The sequence below is a fragment of the Amphiura filiformis genome, chromosome 3, assembly GCF_039555335.1.
Source record: "Amphiura filiformis chromosome 3, Afil_fr2py, whole genome shotgun sequence".
NCBI classification, from domain to species: domain Eukaryota; kingdom Metazoa; phylum Echinodermata; class Ophiuroidea; order Amphilepidida; family Amphiuridae; genus Amphiura; species Amphiura filiformis.
Window position 1 is genome coordinate 23,789,403 of NC_092630.1, and position 27,700 is coordinate 23,817,102.

At 36.9% G+C, this 27,700-nt stretch overlaps 1 protein-coding gene across 1 annotated transcript in view; it reads left to right on the forward strand.

Annotated features, from left to right (window-relative positions):
• Positions 1-27,700, forward strand: part of LOC140148251 (protein bicaudal D homolog 2-like) — a 63,494-nt gene that overhangs the window by 28,536 nt on the left and 7,258 nt on the right. The window contains 5 exon segments of the mRNA XM_072170144.1: positions 20,401-20,742; positions 21,438-22,897; positions 22,899-22,978; positions 22,981-22,998; positions 23,001-23,206. Of these exon segments, the coding sequence (XP_072026245.1) occupies positions 20,401-20,742; positions 21,438-22,897; positions 22,899-22,978; positions 22,981-22,998; positions 23,001-23,206 (2,106 nt within the window).

Genomic DNA, 27,700 nt, shown 5'->3' on the forward strand with positions numbered 1-27,700 from the left:
TAGGTATACTGGTCTAAATCACCTGGGAAAAAAAGAGAAACATTTCTGTTTATAAAGACTTTAAAAAGCTAAGTGAAAAGTGAAAGTGATAAGGCAAAGGGAGTGTGGCTAATTGTTCAGCTGCTCCTCAGATGACATCATGGATGAACCCACCCTACACTTTGATGTACAGAAATGTGTGAAAATTACCTCATCCCAATGGCATAGTTCATTCAACCCACATTTATCAGTCAGGGCTCATAATTTGACCACAAGTTGTGGAGTATGAGTTTTTGTACCCAATACATGCAGAGGTCATTCTGTGAATATACTTCATATTGGGGTTTAAAGAACTTTGTAACGATGGGTGATCATAATGAGGTCTTTATAGTATGTCAGCCAGTGCAGTCAAGTCAACATGATGATGTCCAATAGATTGAGTTAGCAATGTGGCACAGGTTGGCTGGAGACAGGATTTCAAGCTTTGGTGATTCTTGGTCAACCGTTGATAACATGTTGAATTTCACTAGAGAAATGTGTATGAAATTGTGCACATTTTCTCAACTAAATAGTAAAATGGAGTCTATTTTCTACTTAAATTCTCTAAAATTGAGCACTTGGGTAAGGCCCTTAATAAGCTGTATTGCCTCTCATACGGGTGTGTTCCAATATCTGTGATAAAAGAGACCACATTCCTGCATGTAAGAACACCTTGAAAAGTTATTCTATTCAAAATCCAACTTAGGGTTGCAAAAAAGTTGTCTCCTTAAGTTATAATTGATAATAAAAATTCCTTTAAAAAAGGAATGGGGTGCCGGATGGGAGCATTCTGCTTTAAAACAAGTGGATTTGTTTTAGGGCTCATATTGAAATTCCCTTACACAGGAAGGTGTGCACCATCCTGCAGCTTTCCTGTGCTAGCCTTCTTTTGTTAAAATCTTGGGCAGGGTGTATCACTGATGCATATAATCCATCCGCTTTATGACCGAGCTTTCCTGAGGCGCGCGCTTAGCGAGGGAATCCTGCCTTCTTTCTGTGTGAAAACGTGGTAGGGTATTTCAATATGAGCCCTTAATAAATAGAATGAAAAGCAGTTAATTTTGTTTGCAGAATATGGTAATTGGCTTTCGACTATAAAATGGCATGGGTCATCGTGTATTAGATCATAGATGAATGATGATATAAAACATGGCTACTATGATAAAATCTGCAATTAATTAATAATAGGCTGGGACAGGGAATTGATATGCTTGTATTGTTTGATAATCATCAAGTTTAATGAAAATTATTGCTCGCTTGAACAGTTCCATTTCCTATATTTGAATAGAACAGCCTGCAAAAAAATTTGTATCAATTAAATATAAATTAAAGATAAAAGAATCATTAAAACTTGTTGCAATCTGTTGCACATTGTTTACTTAAAAAATTATTTACATTATACCTTAGAAATGGGTTTGGTTTGCATTAAAAATTGTACTCAGTAGAGTATTTTGATAATTTCAGGTGGTGGTCGCCGTGCATTCTCTAAATTCAGTAAATTTTCATTGTCAACCGTGTAATTGAATTGGATTATTTTGAAATTTTAAAACGCTTGAAATATCACAAACAAATAGGCCTATGTTAATAAATAATATAAATACAAGCTAAAACCGTTGGGGTTGGATAATGAACCCCACAAAACTAACCAAGTATATGGAAAATGCCATACGGCCGGGCGGTTTCACAAGTTGCCGGCTGGATCATGCCATTCGCCGCCTGGATAATTTTGCAAGGGTGGCTTACATTCATCGTATGTGTAATGCGTTTGTTTGTATGTCAACATCTATGTGGGAGTAATTATGATAAACACAATAACAAAACATACACATTTTATGTCAGTGTCACAAAACTGTGGTGTACCCCAGACCCAAGGAGCGGAGGGGTAACTTTCCTTCGGCTGAAACCAAAATTCACTTTGAATTTTATGGCCGTATTTGAGGAAAATTAAGCTTTTTGTGCTTTTTGGAATGTATTTGTCCAGTTCAGTTTTAAAGCCATAATGTGTGATTTGCTTCACAGCAACGCCCTCAATTTTACTCGGATTTCTACTTTTTGCATAATTATAATGCCCAGTGGTGTACTAAAATACCACGTAAAAGACTAAGCCTGAAGTGCTTTAATAACAGTAAAATTTAACTTTTTATATTAAAACCGGGTCGACCAGGTTTTATTCAGAGTTCATCAATTGACTGCTTGCTAACATCTTCCGTGGATGTCAGCTTATGTTTATACACGTCGAGCGCGATGCTCCGTGTAGTATTACAAGTTACGATCGGTGAGCGTAGTACACACATTGTAGGCGCTGGAATGAAATCGCAATTTTCTTCATTATACCTCATTTGTTTGGCTCAAAATTAAAGGGGGATAATGTGATCAGTGAAAACAAACATTTAAATAGGAATCTATTCTTTATGCAAATCACACATTATTGCTTTAAATTCATTTTTGGATCCTGATAGTTGGACAACTTAAAAAGGTTGCCGAGTACACCACTAAAAAAAACATCATAAATAATTATGCTGATATTGAAATTTGATCAACTGATACCAGAAATTTGATGGAAATGAGAAACAATTTCCTCACCACATCACATGAATGACAGTGCCAAAAACAACGAGAATATCTCATTTGATAGCTGATATCGAATCCTAAGATGTCATGAGATACTCTGGTAATAAAATACCCTTAAAAGAAGATGGATGATACAAGTAGCCTACTCCTATCTGAAATGAGCACGGGTTGAGATGGCTGTGTGCTGGATGCTGAAGTATCTTGAGAAGGGTAATTTACCCCTTAGCTGTGATCCTTTTTAAGTCTGTAGCACCTGGGCTGGATTAAAGAGGGCTTGACCCTGTTTGACAAAAACACCTTTGTTAAGGTGTCATAAACATGTTAAGGATTGTAGTTTCAAGTTAAGTGTCATGTTTTAAGGGTAGCCTATATTGCTTTTATGTGAAGTGGCAACTGCACTGGAAAAACATTAATTTTAGAGGCAGCAAAATTCGTTGTTAGGCAAAAAAAACCTCCTATTCATTATTGGCCCATGAATATGTTTTTAAAAAGCAAATCCTCCTATGTTACCTGTTGGCAGTTTTGTTTTAAACATGTTCACAGGCCACAAGCACATAGGAGGTTTTTCCAGCCCAACAACGAATTATCTAATGTAACAAATGAATTGTACATTTTTCTTAAGTCATTTTAAAATATTACAAATTTTGTTATCATAAGCCTATATTTATGCTTTACTAGTAATACTGTATAGAAGATTTTTGCTTGAAATTCATAAATACTCAATATTATCAGCTTTTGTAAGGTGATTAATTATAGGCCTATTTGTAATGCTGTGCTACTGTGCTACATGTAATATTTAAACTACTATAGTATATGATTCATCAGTCAGAAAACAAAGGGACACAGAACAGGCATGTGTATTAGTATTATGAAGAATACAACTGTGCATTGTAGTAGGCAGGTGGGGACAGGAACATGTATACAGAAATGCTTTCATACCAGTAACTGACTAAATTGTGATAAAATATTGTTGCTTTTAAATTAGCAGTAATTTTTTATGTGCATTCTCCCAAATTAATCAAATTAGTCAAATTTGAAAATGCAGGGAGTAGGGAATGTTATGTAGCAAGATTTGTTTATGCTATGCCATCAACTGGAGGATAGAGTGCTGAGGAGGAGGATAATCAGAATAATCTAATATTTTCAATTGCATACAATACAATACTAATTTTAATCAAAGCATTATGTTTACAATGAAAAGAAAATGTGTTGGATAAGGATAACACAATTAAATCAACTTTTCATGTATTCTGATTGTGTAAGATACAATGTACTATTACAAGTCCCAGAGAGGCTTGGGATGATGATGAAAATCTGGAGGCAATCTGCTTAAAACAGGTCATCACCATGATCACGTTGTAATAGAAGGACGCTTGGGTGGGATCCATTTCTAAAATGATCAGCTCTGTTAGTCTAGCTGCGTCTGATGGTGATGATGATCTGTTAGTGTAACACAATGCATTTTTTTAAAGCCGAAGCGTGACTGGAATTTGAAATTGGCATGCAGGCGGGCATCTTTTAGATTATGTAGGTGCCGGTTTCAGCTAGCGGTAGTTTTGTGTCAGTTTGAAAGGGGCGGTTGATATTGTCAATGTACAAATTGTTGTGTTATCTATGAATCAATTTAATCATGGATAGGAGGGCAGGAGGAGGGAGCTTTTCATTATCGGTGTGGATTTGGAGAGAAAGATGGGATTATAGATGAAAACCAGGGAGCATCAGGAAAATGGAGTGTGGACGATAAAGGGTATTTGCATTGGGGAGAATTTGAATAAAAATAATGAATGTTTCCAAGGATTGGTTATCAAATCAACAACAAGAGTAGCAAAATCGAAAGCCTTATAAATGTAATTCTAAGTTTCATTGCAAATGGTCAGCTTTTGTAATTCTTGGAAGTGGGTCAAAACTGAGGTTAATGTTTTTTTAAAGAATATGAGAAACTGTAGTCGGCATTTTTGATCCCTCAAACCAAACTAATTTCATTGCTATGGCTTCATCGATATTCTGTTATGTTACTGTAAAATCGGCTAGTTACGGGTGAGGTTTGTTTGTAGGTGTGTGGGTGTGTGTGTGACCCCATTCACAGTTATTCTGCATGTTTTTGGTTTGAAAGGCAATTTTATTCTAAACTATTTCAGTGGTTAAATCAAGTATTATTTATTTGGTTTCTAAAACAGATTATAAGCTACTATTACCGTCCTTTCTATAGATCTAGCTCTCAAAGTTACCGTAGTTTCATGTTGACCATACAAAGCTATTGAAAGTAATTTGGCTTTTTGTGGCATGCCCTGCTGAACTTTTTCTCTGTTGGAAGAGAAAATCTTGCTCATTTGCTCTGCGGATTTATTTACCTTAGAAATTGAGAAGGTTTTTTTTAAAATATCAAGCCATATATTGAAGCAAATTAAGTCTCTGAAGCCGTGTTCAGACGTAGGGTAGTTAACTCGAGAAAAGGGGTATTTACCTCGAGTAAAGTGCCCAGTCGGGGCAAGCTCGTGATAAAGGTCGAGTTTGTGCACGTCTGGACAGGAGTCGTGGCAGGTTATCCCGACCTTAACCCGGCCGATTTACCTCTGAAAAAGTAGAGGTAAATCCTTAACCTGGCCTGAGCAGTCGAGGTAGATGCACGTGTGGATCGCACCAGAGGTAACAGTCGAGGTAAACAATGACCTTTTCGCCAGATTTAACCTCCCTGCTTGCTCCCGTCACATCCTAACCAGTTCAAGCATCATGATTATTGCGATAAGCTTTTGCTGTGTATCATTTGCAACACCAATTTGCCGATGAAGCAACAGGAATAACAATAGCAATTTTACATCCATTTTAATACTCGCACGACATTTGTTTACAATCAGATTCAGATTTATTTTTAGAATCCGTGCGAATTAGCCCAGCGGGTCAACGTAAGTGGCAGTACAACTTCCGGAAATTATACCCCAGGTACAAAATGGTCGGGGTAAATTAACGTCGCCGGGTCGAGCTAAAAGGTGGGGTAAAGTAAGTGTGGACAATCTGTCGAGTCAATGAAAATATTTGTGGTATTTTATCACGGGTTGTAAAAAATTTAACTCGAGTAATTATTCAGGTCTGAACGTGCCTTGAGTGGGCAACATGATTATAATACTAGTGGGTAACCATCTGTGGGTTGCATGTGTGGGTGTTTAATCTCAGCTTGAACTCTAACCCTTCTATTAATATGTAGCATGAAATAAACTCCTACATTTTGTTTATATCATTTGTTGAAATTACCTCATGTTCTGTTTATATATATTTATTTGTGGTTCATATATGGGAAAACAATTTAGTAGTAGAGGACCCTGACATTGATATTTGTGAAATTAGTAGCACCTTGTTTTTATGAATTGTTTTATTTGCAGGAATGGAGAGGGCGATATGGTACATGTCTTTGCCCCGGGTCTTTGCCATAACTAGTGCAAGTTTAAAAAAATAAATTTGTACAATGTACATTGAACATCCTGGGTGAATTATCCAGTGTTCAGCAGCTTTAGACATAGTTCTCCCATGATGCCAAGGGCTAGACATAATGTTCTTATTGTTACATATTATACATTTATTTTGTCCCTTCTGGATATTTCCATAAAATATAAATAATAGCTATTAAAGAGTACCAGAAAGCTGTGTCAAAATTTGAATCTGGTTTTAGTTAAACTTAAAGTTCAACCACCAAGGTTAAGAATAAGAACTTCAGACAATAAAATGATACAGAATATGATCTTGGTTTGGTGAGGTAATGCACATTAAGGGGGTACTATGCCCCTGTGGTAAATTTGTGACTATTTTTGCATTTTTCTCAAAAAATAATAGCACACTGGTAGCGGTTCAGTATATATGATAGGAAATGAGGTACATCCTAGCGGTACCTTATTGTTTATCATAAATAACGAACCGCTTGTCCTGGGTCACTGAAATTCCAGTGTAGTAATTGGATTCCTTGCCCCTATAATATACATAACTTTTGTTACCAGTGTGTTATTAGTTTTTGAGAAAAATGCAAAATTAGGCACAAATTTATCGAGGGGTGTAGTACCCCTTAAGCTAAGAAAACATAACCTTGTTTTCAACCTTTTTATTTTGTTGATCAAGTAGCAGAACCATGTTAACGAGCAATTATACAGTCATTAAGCATCTGATCTACTGCACCTGTGATAAAATGTTTAAAATTTTTTTGTTAATTAAGAGTGGATATGATGGGTAATATTTCTCGGAAAATTGAAGTCTTTCTTTACCTTTGTGTTGTTATACATGTAACTATAACTCTCTAATTCTAGTTGTTGGGTCATCTGGTTTGCTAATCCTAAACTTACAACCAAATATTAATTATATTAGCTACTTCTTGACCTAAATTCTAACCTTAGAGAATAAAGGTATTGTTTTTAGCTGCTGGAGTGCATCTATCGTCTCATATAACACTGGCGACATCATTATACACCAAATATTAATTATATTAGTTACTTCTTGACCTAAATTCTAACCTTAGAGAATAAAGGTATTGTTTTTAGTCGCTGGAGTGCATCTATCGTCTCTCATATAACACTGGCGACATCATTATTTTAAGTAAAACAACGAGGCGAAGCCGACGTTGTTTTACGCCAAAAATAATGATGGCGCGTGTTATATGAGACGATAGATGCACAACAGCGGCTAAAAACAATACCTTTATTCTCATTCTTAAACACTTTAATTCAAATAAATATATTAATCATAAGTATACCAAATTATTAAATCCTATATTTTACAAGGAATTACCTAGGGCTTAGAATCGATCAGTCCTGTTACTGCTGTGCACATCCGATTGGTTCCAATAGCGTGTGCGAGTATCGCGTCAACACGCACACGCTAAGGTGTGTGATATCGTGTCATATCACACGGGTAAGAACCAATAAGATTGCAAGAACATGAGATCTCAAGTGTTTAAGAATAAATCTTAAACCTTATCCCTAAGAGTAATAATAATCAGATATGAAGCATGAATGATCATGGTGGCATCTAGCAAGTTGTATTCTTGAATGGAGCAAGTTGAGAGTGAAACTCTGCCCACACATCTTAGGTCGTAGACAGGTTCACATTGTTGAAAAAAAGCACCCACAAATGCACATAAACCTACATAGATCCATGTTGTGGTTTTGACCTTATGAAGGTATAGATGTCATCCGCTTCCCATAAAACAATTGCTCCCTTCTTCACATGAAAACTGAAAGCAAGTTTAAATTCATGCCACAAGGATGGTCTTTTTTAAATGTGTTGATCTAAGCAGGGATGATCTTGCTCAGGAGTATTAGCCAGTACAAGAACAAGAGTCCTAAAATTATGTAACCATGGGTAACCATGGTAACCAACCAAGCTGCCAAACATGACCAAAGAATATGAACACCCATATGCATATTTCTGTTTTGACAACAGGTTCAATTTGTACAGTGTTCACCCCCAGTTGTACACCATGGTATGTTGTGGCCATGACCTTATGAGGTGAACTCACTACCCACAATTGGCACATTTTCATTTTCAACTAGAGCGGTTCTCGGGTTGCGCGGTTTTAAATTTTCGCATACGCGGTTGGTGTGCAAGGTTGTTGGGTGATGGTATGGTAGTGGTTGTGTTTAGATGTGAGTTTCTTTTCAGAACCCTGTATGGGCGAAGCCTGGATGGTGGATGGGGAGTGTGGGGTGATTTAAGGAAATAATATGGAAATGTAATAGGCCGCACGGCTGTGTAATGTTTATGTTTTACAAGATGCCCAGAGCACGGGTTGGGATATGGGATATCCCCTCGTGGTGTCGTGTTCACAACAGGTGTTGGTATTGCTTTACCAAAACAACCCGAGCCGTGTGGTGGAAGTTCAGTTTGTATGTATAGACAGTTTCCTAGCAATATTGACTGTACCCACCAAGTCTCATGCCCATACGACAGATGTTAGTCATTTGACCTCAGATGACCCCTAAGTGACCTTGGATTACCCCCAAAATGACCTTCCAAACATTTGACTCTTAATGTTGACTGTACTCACCAAATTTCATGCTGTTATGTCAGTTTTAGTAATTTGACATCAGATGACCCCTGGGTGACCTCGGATGACACCGAAATGACCTTCCTATAATTTGAATCTAAATGTTGACTATACCCACCAAGTTTCGAGCCCATATAACAGTTTTTAGTAATTTGACCTCAAATGCCCCTGGGTGACCTCGGATGACCCCGAAATGACCTTCCAAAAATTTTACTCTAAGTGTTGACTATACCCACCAAGTTTCGTGCCATTATGACAGTTTTTAGTCATTTGACCTCAGATGAACCCTGGGTGACCTTGGATGACCCGAAATCTATTCAGCTCTACAAATACAACTGACCAAGTTTAGGCGATACACCATGTTGTTAAAACCCTGTAGACCCTATATAAATACTCGGCATCATCGAACATGTTGACTGCCAAACTTCATCACAACATAAACTTCGAAAACGATCCATTCATACTGTCCCATTTATTGATACCTTCTGTTTGTATCAATTGCCAGTGAGCAAAATACACGTGCTCTGTTCACTATACACAGCAAGGTATAGGTAGCTATGTGCACGATATTACAACCTCTACCTTGCTGCATTTGATTTGCAGTTCTGACATCTGGCCTGCGCCGGTTTAACAACCAGGTCAGACCTTTGGAGCGGAGCTAGACAGGGATGACAGAATGCTGTGTCGTCATAAATTAAATAAAATTTATTACTTTTGGTAAACAAGGGTTGTCTGAGAAGAAAAATGTGGAAAGGTGAAAAGCAAAATGAAAAAAAGAGATGAAAAAACAGAAGGGGAAAATGGGGAGAAACAGGAAGGAAATTATGATTTCCTTTCTCCATGCTCAAAATTAGATGTTGAGATTAAAGTTTTCATTTTTCGTTGGAAAGGGTGTGCCCGAGTGATTAAAAACAAACGTTAACAAACAAAAACAAAATTCCATGAATTGTTATGCCAAAATAAAAAAAAAATTGAATCTTGTAAATGTTTGGCTCTATGTAAAGTTTGGAAGGATTTTTGTTTCCAAAAAAGAAAAAAATCTGGGGTCATAATGAGTCAAAAGATGTGTTTTATACAGTAAATGAAGTAAAAATTATGATGCGCAGTGATTATGCCACGTTATTAAATTTCTAATCTTAATATTTCCCTTATTGTCAAAATTTAAAAAGTATTTAGTTTTGTTTAGTTGTGGTGTTGAAATACCCAAACAATTAAGTTTCTGACGAAACAGTTCTTTCAGGGACACCCTGTATATAGCATGTTTATACTACAGTATCGATTTTATTGAAGGTCACTGGTAAATAAACACTTGATAGTCTGTGCCTCGGGCCAGACTGTATATGGCTATCACGATGTTTGTTCGGATCGCCCGACACAAATTGGGTGTGTAGGAGACTAGGTCTGTGCAAACAAATTAACGACTTTATAGCAGGCGCGAGTGTTTACAAAAAGCAACACAAAAGCAAACAAAAAATACACCCATTGTCCTCTATTTACCGTCACGAAATGAACGACTCTAATCATGTACCGCATTTAAATGAACGACTCTAATCAGCTGCGGCAATTCCCCAATGGTGGATAGGCCTATACTATACACGTATTCTTATTCGTGCATTTGACGGACTTGGGTGTTTTTGTTTTTGTTAAATATCTCCTCTCCTGAACACATATTATTATAGAAAATCTATCTACTTCTTCATTCGATTACATACTATATATACCCTGCAACTTTCAATCTATACAGTGGCTAGATAAACCCTTAAACGTGCGAACAAATATTGCAAAACAAAATTAAAGTATGGCTCTCCGCCTATGGCTCCGCCCATACAATAACCCCCTCCTTTTCCTCCCCATATGGATTCCAAACTTGTGTGAATCTATAGATCCATCCTAGCATGTGTAAAGCTGTGTAATATAGGCCTGGCATCATGGCTTGATGAGTCACCTGCCTCAGTCCTACTGTGCTACCCAGAGATATGGAGAAGTCTATCGCTTGAATACTGATGACACAAATCCAAGTCATGATGATCAACTTGTTTATTTACAGCACTTGCTACTGTTTGGATTGTATTGGGATGTAACAATATGTTACTGTCTTTAGGATAGAAAGTCTTACTTGGTGCTTCTTTATATTGGTAGTCTTTTCGCATGCACACCTAATTGATGTTTTTGAACGTGGAGTGTGCATGCCAGCGCTTTGAGCGACCCTTGAGCTGCACTCGGTTAACTGCGCACTTATGTGACTAACTGTACTACTACTAAACGATAAAGTAATATAGACTTTTTTATAGGCCTAAAGAAGAAAAGTGTGATTGCGCTGCAAGCGGGCCGACAAACTGCAAACCATGTGCGTGTACACTCAGCGTGTTTAACTAGTTTACGCGCATGATTGCGAGCAAAATACACACATACGTCACTACTGAACTTGAGGTGAACTAAATTATAGATCTATACCTTCATAGATAATTTAGCTGAAAATATACCTGTTTTACTGATACTTGCTTGTAAATTAAGCCTTTAATATGGATGACAAAGAGTGACAGAGACCTTTATAAGTTTAATAGGGGAGGGTCCTGTATTTATCTAGTACAGCAGCTTGTTTGAAGAGTTTATTTAGTTCCTCTAATTACGGTAATAGATTAGATCATTAAATCCTTCTGGGTGACGGGTTTAATTCAGTTATCTCTAACAAACACAGAGCCAGTGCATTCTTTACAAAGAACTATTTATATGTCAACTTTATCACATTAACAATTACTTACATGTATTATATTCCTTTGCGTAATATGTTTAGAAGGGTTCATGCCTTTATATTGATCATGTTTTTATATGGTGAGATATTAGGGCCAACATATGCACACAAAAACAGTTGATGATATGGCATTAACAGTACAACATTGTGAGTGATAAATTAGTCCATACAAGGAGTTGTGAATACAAGATATGTATGGAAAAGTCTTGCCGTAAATGATGCAGTTTCTATGACACAATAAATTGGTGCTTTTAGGGCCATGGTACAAATAAATTGTGCTTTTAGGACCATGGTACAATAAATTGTGCTTTTAGGGCCACGGTGCAAACAAATTTGAGAAATAGGGAGTTTGTAGAATGTTTCTATTATGTAATTAAGGTTAGTAAAGTCTATTTCTGTTGCCAAAGTTTACATCCTACTGAGATGAACTTGATAGGGAAGAAGTGATGACCAACTTAGGTTTAAATTAGGTAAATTAGACTGGGCAGGTGTAGGCAAATTGAAGACAACTAAGTTTGGCTGGAATGCCAATCTGTCCAAATTTGTAAATAATTTAGATTATGTAGTTAGCAGCTACATAAGTGGCTTAAGAAAATTGGGCATAACTACAGAATACCCCGCTCACCTCCCAACACAGCGTTAGGGTTAGGCTTAGGCTAAGGGTTAGGATTAGGGTTAGGTTAGGATTAGGGTAGGAATTAGGGTTAGGCACCCTGAGCGGGGTATTCTGTAGTTATTCCGAAAATTGTGTTAGGGAAATCTTTAAAGGGACTGGTAGGTGAGCAAACTATTTAAAAACAACAGCTTTTTGAGCAATTATCACCAACATCAAATACTGTTGCCATAGTAACAGTTGCCATATTGGATTTTAGTACATACTTATTCAAGTTTTATGAAAAACAGAAAATATTTTTACCTAAACATTATCCAAGTCAGTACAGAGCCCCTTTTCACATTTTTTTTTGTTTCTTTATGTGGTTTTAGGCATAATTATCATTAAATACCTTCCCTACAATAATGTGAAAATAATGTCAGTTGGGCCATGGAAGTACTAGAGAAGTACTTCCATGGTTGGGCCATGATGTATAATATAATGTAGAGTTCGCAGTTGACCGTTTTCTCAAATCCAGTGTTGTAATCCGTGTTGTAAAATTGGTAAATCCATGTTTTATGAATTTACGATTAAAGCTTAAAATGTATAAACAATGATTATGAATGTCACAACAAAGTGTTCAATATCGCGATCAATATGCTCTGATTGGAATATTCTCACGATAATAGGCCGATTGTTATGATGGCACATGATGGGTTCATGCCTTGGTAATATACCTTTCTTTCGGTATTATTAAACAGTCTTTTTATCATAAAAATTTACACACACAACTCAAGATTGTTTTGAACATTTATTTCTCTTATCTTTTAACAATTTTTGTCACGTCATACAAAAATGTCATTTTCCGTGTGGTACCTTCGATTCCGTGATTTTTTTCTGTTTTCCGTAAAACGGAAAACTTCGGACTCTAATATAATGTAGTCAATAGAAACTGACAAAATTCAATTTCATTTCAGATTTGCAGTCATGCAAGTGACACAGTTTGATGCAGCGTTACGAATCTGATATGATAGGTTTATTGACCTATTTGGTACTGTGTATGAATATTTTATTCATTTGTGTATTGATCAGTTCAAGTTGACTAAGAACGAGAGGTGGTTTTGGTATCGATGGAAATTGATTTGGCACAGCTAGCTATAGATGGTATAAATATCCAAATATTGAATAATGATTGAGTATTATTTAATAAATAGATAGGATAGTGTTCTCTTGTGGAAGGGTAATTGATGTGAGGGAGGCCAGATTTTCCCATATTATTCAAATAATGATAATTCCACTATAGCCCTACTAAATGTACTCTGTAGGTCCTTCTTACTTGATGTTTATTTAAAAACAACAGCTTTTTGAGCAATTATCACCAACATCAAATACTGTTGCCATGGTAACATTGGCCATATTGGATTTTTGTACAATTACTTATTCAAGTTTTATGAAAAACGGAAAATATTTTTACCTAAAAACATTATCCAAGTCAGTACAGAGCCCCTTTTCACATTTTTTTTGTTTCTGTATGTGGTTTTAGGCATAATTGTCATGAATACCTTCCCTACAATAATGTGAAAATAATATCAGTTGGGCCATATGATTTATAATACAATGTAGTCAGTAGAAACCTGACAAAATTCAATTTCATTTCAGATTTGCAGTCATGCAAGTGACACAGTTTGATGCAGCGTTACGAATCTGATATGATAGGTTTATTGACCTATTTGGTACTGTGTATGAATATTTTATTCATTTGTGTATTGATCAGTTCAAGTTGACTAAGAACGAGAGGTGGTTTTGGTATGGATGGAAATTGATTTGGCACAGCTAGTTATAGATGGTATAAATATCCAAATATTGAATAATGATTGAGTACTATTTCATGAATAGATAGGATAATGTTCTCTTGTGGAATTTTACAAAGAGGTAATTTGGGAAGATAATTGGTGGGAGGCCAAATTTTCCCATATTATTCAAATATTGACAAAACCCCTTGTTTTTGTTGCTTTGTGTGAAGGCACACCTGGGTCCTGATGGGACCAGGTGAAGATAAAAAACGGGCAAAAGAAGGCCACTCCCAACAAATCATTTGGGTGATCTTATCAGGTTATACTTGTAGAATCATCATAGACAGAATTATAATTAATGTACATATTAAATCATGAATCGGAGACTTTTGGATGGTTCTCTTCCTTTCACCTTTAAATTAAATGCCCTCCTGTTACACAATGGACCACAATGGCCTCATCCCAATGGCATAGTTCAATAACCTCAATTAAACAATCATAGTGCAAAATTTGACCTCAAGTTTCAGAGTATGAGTTTGTGTACCCAAATTTTCAAAGGTCATTCAATGAATGTGCAAATGTATTGGGGTTAAAGAACTGTGCCTTGATAGATGAGCATGTTGTGGATCCTAGTGTTATACTGTTAAAGGGCATATTCCAATTCAACCAAATCCATAGAACTGTGAAGTGTGAAACAAGTACCGTATTGGTCCGAGTATAGTCCCACCCGTTTTTTATGTGAAATTTTTTCACAATTGGGGGTGGGATTATACTCAATTTCAAAAAAAAAAAAAAAAAAAAAAAAAAAATTCCCGGTTTTGGAAAAAAAAAAAGAAAAAGAAAAAAAAAAAAAAAATTAAAAAAAATTAAAAAAAATTAAAAAAAAAAAAAAAATTAAGATATTTTGTATTTTTAATATGAAAATTGATACTTTGTATTCATGTCATACTCTATTAATGATTTCAAAATGCATTGAATTTGAATGCATTTTGAAATCATTAATAGAGTATGACATGAAAACAAAGTATCAATTTTCATATTAAAAATACAAAATATCTTGAATTTTTTATATATTTTTTTTAAAATTTCTGAAATTTTTCAAAAATGGGGGTGGGATTATACTCGAACGTGGGACTATACTCGGACGAATACGGTACTATTCTTTTGAATGCATTCAAACATGTGGCAAAGGGAAATGGGAATGAATACACAAATACAAAACATGAGATTATAAGATTAAAAGTCAAAATCCAAAAAGGTTACATTGCTTTGCAGCTTTTATTCATGGTCATCGAATCAAAACTAGGTCAAGATTATATAAATTGCAAGACATAACTGTTTATATTTTGATTTTTAAAATGTGACCAGATCTGATCCAATCAGGCTAAAGTTGACAATAATGAAACTGAGATATAGGCAAAAAGTGAGGAGAAAAAACAAGAAAAGCATAAGAAAATGGACATATAAAAGGTTCATAGTTTTGCAACCAAGTATTCAAGAGACATGTGGGTTCAAAATCAATAAGTTAGGCACTGAGCAAGTTAGCAATGATAGCTAATCAATTATCAAAATTTCCGACTTTGGCCTGAGTGGATCACATCGCACCACAAATACAGTTGAGGCAGTTGAATTGCATGTTTAACAGACATAATTTGAGATAAAGGTAGAAAATATCATTTTTGTTTTTCAACCAGACTAGAGAAAGGACTAGATGATAAAATACTTCAAATTGAATTGGTAAATTAATAGCCATATATTGAGAAATAATTTGGAGGTGTTGATTTTCCATTCAAATCTACATGTACCATTTTCATCTTGGTTATTTTGGCCCCAACCACATTGTGTAAATTCCATCCCGTTTACTTGTAAAAACTGATCAGACACTCTTTAATATAAAATCGACTAATTTGAATGAACAAACAAACAAATAGTAAACCAGGCTTTTATTTGGGAAATTTTTTATTAGCGAAGCCCTGCCATTCAGATGATCGGAAACAACTCGTATAAAGTAATAAAGCCACATGCAAACTGCAAAGTATCAATCATAATAAACAACGATATCCAGCGCAGACTATCCATTTCCTTATTTGGTACCGTTAATTCAATTTAGGCCGAATCCTTACATGCTCGTACAAGTCTTAAGAAAGCTTAAGCCGCAAAATGTCACTTTGTATTCTTATGCGTCTGGCTGCGACTGGCCGGCCGGCCGGCCGGGCTGGGCTCGCATGGGGGTTAAATGTCCTGGACTGGTGATGTCACTGCTGCTGTTCATAGTCATAACAAATAGCTACCTCGGGCTAGCGAGCTAGATAGACTGCTCGGACTTAATCTGTCATACTGATGTTATTGTCCTCAGTTTGATGCGAACGTAGTGATATTAGCCGCATGCAGGGGGGCATAGGACTGGAGATAATCGGACCATTTGTCAGTTAGTCAATTGATTTTGATAGTGAATGTAATGTGATTTAGGGATATTATGCTGCCTGCACCTGTTAGTGTTGACAGTGCAACAGAAGACATGAAAAATGACATGTTAATATTGGATTGTAATTGGCTTGTTAGGAGTGTGACCTCTTGGCAAGACCGAGACTTACTGTTTTAATGTTGAGACAAAACCCTCTCAGTATACGGTACCTGTAAACCAAAAGCAAACGGGAGAAACAAAATAAAAAACAACAATAGCAAAAAAAACCCCAAAAACCAAAATGCTGAATATAAAGGACAGCACATAGTCCAAATGTTTTTGCATGCATGCATGCATAATTTTCTCTTATGCACACAAATGTTGTAATGTTAAGCTCTCTGGTTCAAGTTTGAGTTTTTTATATGCATAGTTTTGTTGTTGTCATTTTCTCACTTGATTTGCTTTGTTCTGGGCTTTGTTGTTCTTGACATTGAGCTGTACGTTCCAGTTGAAATCCATATATGGAAGACATTACCTTAATCTTCCACACAGGGGTATAGATTTCAAATGGAATACCCATTCAGGTAACCCCATTTGAAATTCTCATTCTCTGTAAAAGATTAAGGTCATGTCTTATACATTGTAGGGGGTGTAGGGATTTCAACTGGGATATCCCTTTTTTTCGCTGCTGCACAGTACATTTTTGTTCCAGCAGAAAAAAATGCAGAAAAATTGCAAATTGCCAAACCAAATTAGTATAAACTAAATCTTAGCGATTCGATTGAATGCACCTTCAAGATTTACTCACCCCCTCCAATTTTGATATTCATAATGTGAAGATGCGGATTTCTAAATGCTGAATAAAATGTGATTTTTTTTTTACAGCAAGAAACGCAATATGCAACTGTGGCAAGGTTCACAAACACCTTTCTTCATATGAGTCATGTGAATGTTTAACATGAAATGTAATATCATATGTATTATTTTTCCTCCTGAATCCTACTGAAGATGAACACTGCCTTGAGATACACCTGTCTGACGGTCTTTTATATTATTCATTTTCTTCTCCGTTATTCATTTTCTTCTCCGTTGCTCAATTGTGATCTGCAAAATGCCTACAAGTCATATATTGTCTTCCTGACATTTTTGTTGCTCTGAAAAAAATGGCTCCAAGTTGTAAATTTGAAATGAATATATGAGAATGCTTTATACTGATGAATATCAGAATCAGATGATGCATCAAAATACAGGGAGCAATTTTAAAATTAAGGATTTGAAGCTGAAAATGGTAAACACTGGGGTCTTGAAAAAAGGGAGACATTATTTTCATTTGAAAAGGGCGATGAGATGGATAAATTGTCCAGAACTGAGAAGAGGAGCCATAAAATGGCAAACATTGGGGAGAGAACAGGGAGATGCCAGGGGGAAGATGGGAGATGGAAAATTGTCAGGAACAGGGAAGAGGAGTTTAGGGAAGGGACCCACAAAATAAATGCAGTGGGGAGGGAAGATGAGGAATTGATTATATTGAAGAGGGAGGGACTCATATGGAAGTGGGGATTGAAAAAAATATAGGGAGAGATGGAAAATGACTACCACATTTGGGGAGAGAAGTTTGAAATATTGAGTGTACTTATGCGTATGTAAAATTATGTATACTGGAGGACAACACTGCTATGACTGATGTGTCCAAAATGTTCAAGTTTCATCGACATTCCCATTGACAACTTTTTACTGCAATATGTCATTACCACTTTGTGCTTAAAATCCTAGTACATGGAGAAACTTTGTAGTCGCCTGCTTCACAATGAAATGAAATGAATGAACATTCCCATCTTACCTTTAACCCTTACATCCCAGTTGCTTTTTGGCGAGGGGGAAGGAAAGAAGGAGGAAAGAAAGAAAGAAGAAGAAGAGAAAACTTTTTTCTCTGGTGCGGTTTGAACCTTGACCCTTGGTGCCACACCCGTGCACTGGCCTACCTTGCCACGGGAGTAGCTTGCCCGCCAAGCTTTCCGTCGCCATATGACTGTTCGCATGATGACGCAATAGCACCACGTGGGATACCTGCTTGTGCCTACGCTTTCTGAATTGAGGTTTTTTGATGTTTGGGACGGTTAGGGTTAAGCTTATAATAGGTGCATCAACTGCATAGTACTTGTGATTGCAAGAAAAGGGTGGTTGCATCTCTAAAAGCCCATTTCTTTTTTGTTTTGTTTTAACAAGTAAAGACATCTTCTCGTAATAAATTTAGGAGTTAAAAAAACTTATTTTATAAGGAATTCTATTAAATTAGTACAGGTCTCAAGAAAAGGAAATTGAAAAATGAGCAGGAAATGTTGTTCTGCACAGCCAGTAGTCAGGAATCATTTATAACAAAATATATTTGTATCAATCAAGATGAACCTTAGACTACACAACTAACTACCAGTATGTGTCATCCGATAGCTCACGATTAGCGACATCAACTTATCTGCTAGGACAGTAATTACACAGACTTGTCTTGCCGCCGGTGCCGGTTATCGCAATCCCAATTTGATCTCCGACCGTACTCGCAAGAAATTAATCATTCATAAAAAAAATCTATGATTTTCTGGCTAGTGTTTGACTCTTAAGGGGTTTGAATTCACTAAAGGGTGTGTGGTGTATTATCATAGGGGCATGGTGAAATGAAAAATGGCTATTAATGATGTATTGGTATTGATGATGAAGGCATCCATCATTTAGGGAGGTTATGCTTGCAGCAATTTTATTAATACAGCTCTATTCAGGTTGGCCATAATAAGTGTTGCAATTTTGGAGGAGTATATTGGATTTTAAAAAGTACCAGGTCGACAGGTGTAATTTGTCACATATCCAGTAATAAGACTGGGCATGGTAGTACTTATCAGTGTACTTAGATGATGCATCATGTCATTGAAATTTTTGAAGAAAAAAAAAATTGAAATTTTGAAGAAAAAAAAAATGCTTAAAAAACATTTTGATTTAATCTCTGCATACGATGGGTTACATTCATATCAGTTGGCTAGGTTGCTGCTGTCATCCCATCAAGAACCTTTACACTCTGATGACAGAATGCGAAATTGGGAAATAGCAATTTGGCAACGTTAATTGAAAATTATGAAGTGGTGGACTGTGTAGTGATGTTAATTACAAAGTGGGTTGTAATTTATTTTTGAATGTATTACATGTACATCATGGTAATGTGATGATATTACATGGAAAGCTTTCCAATCAAATGGTTTTATGAAGTCCCCCTTTCTACAGGTGTAATGTGTCACATATATCCAGTAACAATACTAGGCATTGTTAATAATCATCATGAGTGTGCTTAGGCGATGCATCATGTTATAAAAATATGAACATTTTGAAATTTTGAAAAAAATTGCTTATATACTATTTTGACTTTATTTAACATCGCTGTATACGGTGGGTTACTTTCATATCAGTTGGCTAGGTTGCTGCTGTCATCCCATCAACATCCTTTGCACTCTGATGACAGAATGCGAAATTGGGAAATGGCAATTTGGCAACGTTAATTGAAAATTATGAAATGGTGGACTCACTGGACTGTAGTGATGTTAATTACAAAGTGGGTCGTAATTTATTTTTGAATGTATTACATCATGGTAATGTACTGATGTGATGATATTACATGGAATGCTTTCAATCCAATTTAAATAACATTTTGCATACATGCACACATGAACACTTACCTACACCAGGCTACAATGTACATGTATGTGTAACCACCGGGAAACGAAGGATTTGATACACACAATAAGAGTTTTTGTTGATATATATCCAACAGTTAAGGCACACATTCAAGGTTTCTTTTTGCCTTACCATGAATGTGGTTACGTTTTTACTATCCCAGTGCAGAATTGCCGTATACAGGTAATTAACTATAGTGATTTGTTATGGTGTTTTACATCTAGAAACACCATCTGGGAACCGTGGATGTCCATGGTTCCATCCTTGGTTCCTGTGCATCTACTGTTGTCCAGAGATTTTTTATGGGTGTTACCTATTTTGCTGGTGTTACCTATTTTGCTGGTGTTTATAAACTCGCCTCCACCCCCACCCACACCCATACCGGACAAATTTGATTTGATAAAGTACTTGCAACATGCAAAGTCGTTCTCATAATTATTGTATTGAACTAACCACACATTTTGCAATTGCTTATAAATGAAAAATCCAGGTTTCTTTACTCTGTTATTTTGCTGCTTTTATACATTTCAGACCCTCGACCAAACGCAGATGACCCAAAAGAAAACAAATGCAGAAGGTGAAAACCGCGAAGAGGACCTACTCCAAGAAAATGCCTACATGGAACAGGATCTCACCACGCGCATTGCCGACCTTCAGATGGAGATCAAGAGGTCGGAGCAGAAACTCCGCCTCGCCGAGATGGAGAACGACACCATCCACGCCAAACACTCGGATCTCACTTCCACGTTGGACAAAGTGGAAGGCCAGAAGAAGATGCTCAAAGACGAATTGAGAGAGGTGAAGTTCAGGGAGAATCGGTTACTGCAGGACTACAGTGAGCTGGAAGAGGAGAACATCGGCATGCAGAAACAGGTTAGTGTTATATGGCGGTTACAAGGGAATATATGAACAATTTAATAGGCACCCGCTGTTCTCAATGTATGAGAGCATGTTAGTGGTCATGATCTATGGATGGCCAACAGCGTCAAAAGATGCTTAAGATTATACACCTGACCTTTGATTGAATATTGGACGTCCAAGATTAGCCATATGATATATACGCCTTTTGATGCTGTTGACCATCCATAACGATCAATTGTTTTTGTCCTCTTTGAATGAGTTTGGTATCGTAAGGGGTGCTATCAAATGAGATCTGTTCACAATGACTCTTTGATATTTAATGAAGTCATCGTACAAAAACAGCAAAAAACTTCACCATGTATTTAAAGTTGATGGATTTTGCTGATGGAGTGATTTGGTGAGGGGGTAATGTAGGGTGTTTAGGAATTTTCAATCGAAGGTCAGTTATGAAGTCAGGGTGAATTCATAATTTTTTGGGGTGTACATTTTTGATTGAAATGTGACATTTTGGAGCCAGTGCAAGCAGGAATAAAAATATTTCTGTGGTAATTTTTTATATTTTTTTTATAAAAAAGCATCTTTTGGGAATGTGTTTAGCTCCAAAGATTAATAAAATGGCTCATCATAGTAGGTTGGATTTTCAAGCGATAGTTTTAACTCTGTCATTGAGTAACACAACTCTTCTGACCTTTTTTGCATTTTTGCAGATCTCTGTCCTGAAGTCATCTCAAATTGAGTATGAAAGCTTCAAGCATGAAAATCGCAGATTGACTGAAGAGAACGAGTACCTCAACTCGCATGTAGAAGACATCATACGTCTGAGAGAAATCGCAGAGAAACAGATTGAGGAAACGCTACAAGCATTGGAAGCGGAGAGGGAACAGAAACATTATTTGAAAAAGCAACTTGACCAGCAAATGCTGTCTGAGCTTGAAGCTATAAACGATGACTTGGAAAATAGAACTGGTTTGTCGCTAAATGAATCCGATTACGAAGATGACCGACCGGATCATCCTATTTTGCAACGGATGGAGTATGAATTCCAAAGTCAGAATAATCTGACTCAAGCCACATCAGATGCCGCTCCCAGCAGTCGCGGACCGGATCTCGTCACATCAACCGGTTCCGATCTGTTCAACGAACTCCATACCACTGAAATTCAGAAACTGGAAGAACGGTTGGCCCAAATGGAGATGGAGAAGTCAAAGCTTCATGAACATTTGCAGAAATCACAGTCGGAATTGGAGAACACGAAAGGAGCTCTGGAGAGTTTGTCCGATTTGAAATTGTCTCCCGGTGTTGGGGATATGGAAACGGAACCTATCCCACCGGACATGGACGAACATCAGAGGAAAGTTTATCAGCTAATTAGAATGGTGCAACATTTAGACAAGAAATATGCAAGTGCAATGTCCGAGATGGCGGCGATGACGGCCGAACTCGAGACGGCGAGAGACAAGATGAAGGGTAATAGCAAGAAAGCCGAGTTGACAATGGAAGTAGAGTCGTTGAACGAGAGGAATCGTAAACAACAAGAAACCATCAAAGATCTACAGACGCAACTGAAGAAAATCAACGACTTGATAGGGAACACGCAAGGCCAGTTAACGTGTACAACAGACGAACTGATAAATATAAGTGAAGATTTAGCTCAGCTTTACCACCATGTGTGTATGGTGAATGGGGAAACACCGAATAGAGTTATCTTAGATCATCTCAAAGTGACAAGACAGAGTCGTCGTGAAAGTTTCCGTGCAGAAATTGCAACTCGATTAAAAGAGGTAGCGGGTGAGAGAGATCGTAGAGACAATATGAGTCATGAAAATGGAGGAAGTATGACAGATCTCAGTTCAGAGAAAGCCAAGGAACTTGCGTCACCGACAAAGCATACAGAACCAGTGAGTCCAACTCAATTGTTGGGCACCATTAAAGATCAAATTAAATACCTCAAAAAGTCTGTAGAGCATGCCGTTGAGTTGTCGAGACAGAGGAGCTCCGATCGTAATGGTTCTGCAGAGACGGAAGATTTGCAGGAAGAGGTCATCAAGCTGAAGTCATTGTTGGCAACGCGTGAACAGGTTGCCACGCTGAGAACAGTCTTGAAAGCAAATAAGACCACTGCTGAAGTGGCACTTGCCAATTTGAAGAGCAAGTACGAAAGCGAAAGGCATCATTGCTGAGACAATGATGAAGCTACATAACGAGCTAAAAGCTCTCAAAGAAGATGCCGCTTCGTTTGCCAGTCTACGCCCATGTTTGCCAAACGTTGCGGCAGTATGTGACCCAACTTGATGAGTTGCAACGCCAGGTCTCCTCAGCTGACGAAGAAAAGAAGACACTGAACACTCTACTAAGAATGGCTATTCAGCAGAAACTTGCATTGACGCAAAGACTAGAAGATTTAGAATTCCTGAACGAGAGCCAACAGATGGTGACTGGCAACAGACGACAGGGAAGGAGGCACAAACCTTCCAGAGTGAGTGACATTCCTCAAGTTGTCATGAGCTACCCATACCCAACTTTTGGGCCTTTCCCTGTAGCAGTACCCCAACCTTCTCCTTGTGGTTTTCCACCGCCCCCTCCCCCTGGACCTCCGCATAGACCTTCCCCTAGATACCCTATAGCTAGCCCCCCCGGACCACCTCTCGGTCCTAACCCTAATCGTCCACCAGGTCCCCCTCCGGACAACCTCCTAATCAGTTCTAAGGCTGCATCTACTTGCTTCTAACACTCGCTTCTTTAGAATAATCGCAAACTTAACAAATAAACGGTAACCATGGGAACGGGTCAATTTGATTCCATTTGTATGTTGGTCAAGTTTGGTTTCCATATCGTTGTTGGCCCCTGAACATGTTTAAAGCAAAACCTACTATGTAACCTTTTGGCAGTTTTGTTTTAAACATGTTCAGGGGCCACAATCACATAGGAGGATTTTCCTGCCCAAAGATGAATATTGAAATTTATTTTTGTAGTTTATTAATTTCAAATTTTTTTTATTATTTTTTTAATTTTGTATTTTTTACTTGTAAAAAAATCAAAGTTCATTATTTATTTTTCTGGAACGTGTTTGTCAAAGTCACAACAGGCTCTTTTCTAAACAGCGTAAGATTGAAAATAACTAGTATTAAATAAACCAGTGAGAATATTCTGTCACAGTGTCAGGTGCATTTGACCTTGGCTTTGAAAAGTTAAGTCTGTATTATTAAGTGCTTTGTTGACTTTGTTCACTTCAGCTGAAAAAGCGAAATGTATCAAGGCTGACATACAAAGGGATTCAAATTGACCTTTTGCCATTGCAAATTAACTTTACATAAATGTTCTTGGGAAATTTGTGTGTACAATGTAACAAACGTCTCTTTTTCGCTTGTTAGCAATGTATAAATACAAAGTGGAATTTACACTGTTAACATTGGGCCATTCCATTTAGAATACACACTACCCCTGCGGAAGATTTTGGAAATATCTTCTGCAGGGGGAGTATGAATTTCAAATGGAATGAACACATTATGCAGTTCCATTTGAATTTCATTCACCCTCTGAGAAAGATTCAACCTGAATCTTCCACAGAGGGAGGGTGATTTTCAAATGGAGTACTGTGTTCATTCCATTTGAAATTCATACTCCCCTGTGGCAGATATTTCCAAAACAGGGGTAGTGTGGATTTTAAATGGAATAGCCCATTTGGCCAGTAGGTCAATACACATAGCCTACATCATATATTATATAGCGGTATAACATTACCGCGAGGCACATATATATGCATCATATATTTATATAATGAGAAATCGGTCATGCCAATCTCGCTTCAACATAATACATGTCAGTCTGCTTGTGTAGAGCCGTTACTTGTGACTGTTTATTATACAGACTGCTTATATACACAGCATGGTTATGCCATCGCTACGATGTCTCTTTTTATTTTTGCGTTGTTCATTGATTATCCCGTCTCTTCCTCGTATGCTTGACCTACATAAACATATGTGTTGTGCTATCCCGCAAGTCCCATTTATATTCGCATGAGCGCTGATGACTTCACTATTGGTTAGCTCGCTGGCCTGTTATATTTTTTGAATAGTCTAAACAGACCACAATAGTGATGACCAATATACTGAGTTACTGACGTGGATGTATGTATAATGTATGTCCATGGTCTGAGAAAAGTGGTTAACTAACACCTCGCCAGGTTTGGAGGGCGTGTTTGGTCTGAGTAGGGATTTGGACGTATTAAAGGATTTAGGTCGTGTTGGCATCCCGGGGTTGGCATTTCTGAGATTTGTTCTTGGTAAATGTATGTAAAATTTAGGCATCTCTCTTCTGCAATACACTAGGTTAGGTCGAAACTACTTCGTCATTATACCATACCCCTCTTTTGATTTATAAAGCTATTATGTAATATTCATCATTCATGGACCGGAGGATCATGATTGATTTGGATTCACATGTGAAGTAGGGCAGAGATTGACTGCTCAGTGCCAGAAGTGGGTAAGTGTAATAGCTGCAATGTGAACATTTGATAATTTACACACAGTATATTGTATGCATCTACACATGGCAGCTATTGCACTTACCCACTTTTGGGACTTAGCAGTTGAGATGTTTGTCCTGGACATCAAGTTGCACAGTAAATATTTTCATTCCTGAAGTAGTTGGTTGTAATATCTCGGTTGAATGTTGAAAGATGGAACTATTTATGAGTATTGTAGAATGATAGCTAAATATGTCCAACAGAAGGAAATTGTCATGTGTAGAAGCAACTTGGTTGTTAAGGAAAATATATCCCTGTTTGATAGAAAGATAGAAAGAATAAGCATGATTTCAAATCGTAGATATATAAGCCTATAAAAAAGTCAGGACAGGAAAAACAACTGATGGCCTTAGTAATTACCGACTTTTAGTTTCAGCCAAATATAACCGCAGTAACCTCAGTATTGGGATATTTTATTTTATCTGTTTAACCATTTGAAGCTATTTATGTTTGTGCTTGTTTGTGTGTTTTAGTCCATATTCATTGTTTTATTTTAGTCATGGATGCATAATTTCATACTCCATGCAAACATCATGAAGCGAATGCCTCTCAAGTATAACAAATCTAGTCAAATGTACTTGGGTCTAATTCCATACTCCATATCCTGATATCCCTTTCAATTTCAAGAGAATGAATTCCAAGGTTTTATTGTTAAAGAAGAATAATAGAATTTTCACTGCTGTATTTGGATTGAACGGATACATTAGATTGGTAATTTGAAGCGTAAATGAAACTGATACACTATAATGTGGATCTTATTCAGAATAGATTGCGCTCTTAAAGTTGCCTCGATTCTATCTGCAACTAACTGATAACAAAACTAGGAGGGATGTATTAGCTAATACAAGGTATAGCCTGATGAAATATCCATGGATGGAATTTTAAGCATGGCATATACAATCGCGCAAATCTCTGTACGCTTTTATCCCTTCGGCAAGAAATCTAATTTCTCCTTATTTGTCCAATTAGATTATCAATGCACCAGTGTTTCTAGATGATTAATTATGCCGGTAGCAGATCTAAGGGAGAATATCTCTCTAATCATTAGTAATTCTAGTAATCTTGATGTGATAATAAAGAGCATTTGTATGGATATTTCCACTTGCAGACTTTGAGTTTAACGAACAAAATTTCAAAATTATGACCAGTCTAATAAATAGAGTGAGTACTTGCAATTTGTATGCATGCAGCGACTGTGCTTGAAATAAAGTGCATAATGAATGTGACATGAAAAACATGTTAATAGCATTTTGACGAAAAATGAGGGGAATGACTTTGTTGAGTAGGCGACTTTATTAACTGAATATAATGGGCTGGATTCAAATTGATAACTCTTTAAGGATTTTAAAAACACTTGTATCTAGTAGGATCACTTGACGTTTCTAATAGAATGATAAATAGGTGAAAGGAGTTAACCTCGTTGTCAGCCATTGTCAACCCCTGTAACGGGCCTCATTTGAGTATACTATTGTCTCAAAATGAAGAGGTTTGTGAATTTCCTTCACAAGCCAAGTATCAGCGATGACGGTGTACATATCTAACTCACAGTGGATGGCGCGCCCGGCGTCTACATTATGACTGGCCGGCACACATCTTGCATGGTCCGTGCACATGAAAGGATTACTGCTGCTACATTATATAAAGAGTTCCGGTGCAAAATGTGATATATATTCGAAGGCTGCCTTGCGTATTTGTTCTATTATATATCATTATTTTACGTAAAGAGAATGATAAAAATCACATACGGCAGCATTTTATCATGTTTTGCAACTTAACCCCATGAGCACTACCTGCCGATCTAACATTGCATCTGATTGGTTAATTACATGATATTTTCACTTTAATCACCAATCAGAATGGAGCTTTGCAAAAAATTCACCCCAATTTTTTTTGCGTGGTGAAATTATTCTTACAATGTTGCCGATTGGGCCAATTGATAATGAAAACTTCTTTTTGACCAATCGGCAGGTAGTTCTCATGGGGTTAACTCTTCATAAATTCCATGCATGCTAAGTTTGAAGCACTCATCAACATCACTCAGACTGTAGTATGTTCTCTAGCACACTTTGCACATTTCAAGGCACATTATGAGCAGACTTCATCATCATCTTAACACCAGAGGTTCACACAGGAGGTAGACGAGCGAAAAATGGAAAAGAATTTTAATTCAAACTTAATCAGATTTTTTTTAAAAAGAAATTAAGATTGAAAAACAATTCAGCCAAAATACAAATCCTTAAATTTTTCAGATGTTAATTAAAGCATTCAAAAATGTGCCCTTCTGTGGTAAGCAAAGAGCATTCACTCTCATAGACTACAAAATGATCTTGTATAATAAATTCTCATCGCTATTCATTCTTACTCAATTTTTGTTTAGTCCATTTGTTAGAGGCATGTACCAAATTTTCATATGCGAGACAAAACATTATTTGTTAGTGTTAGTTG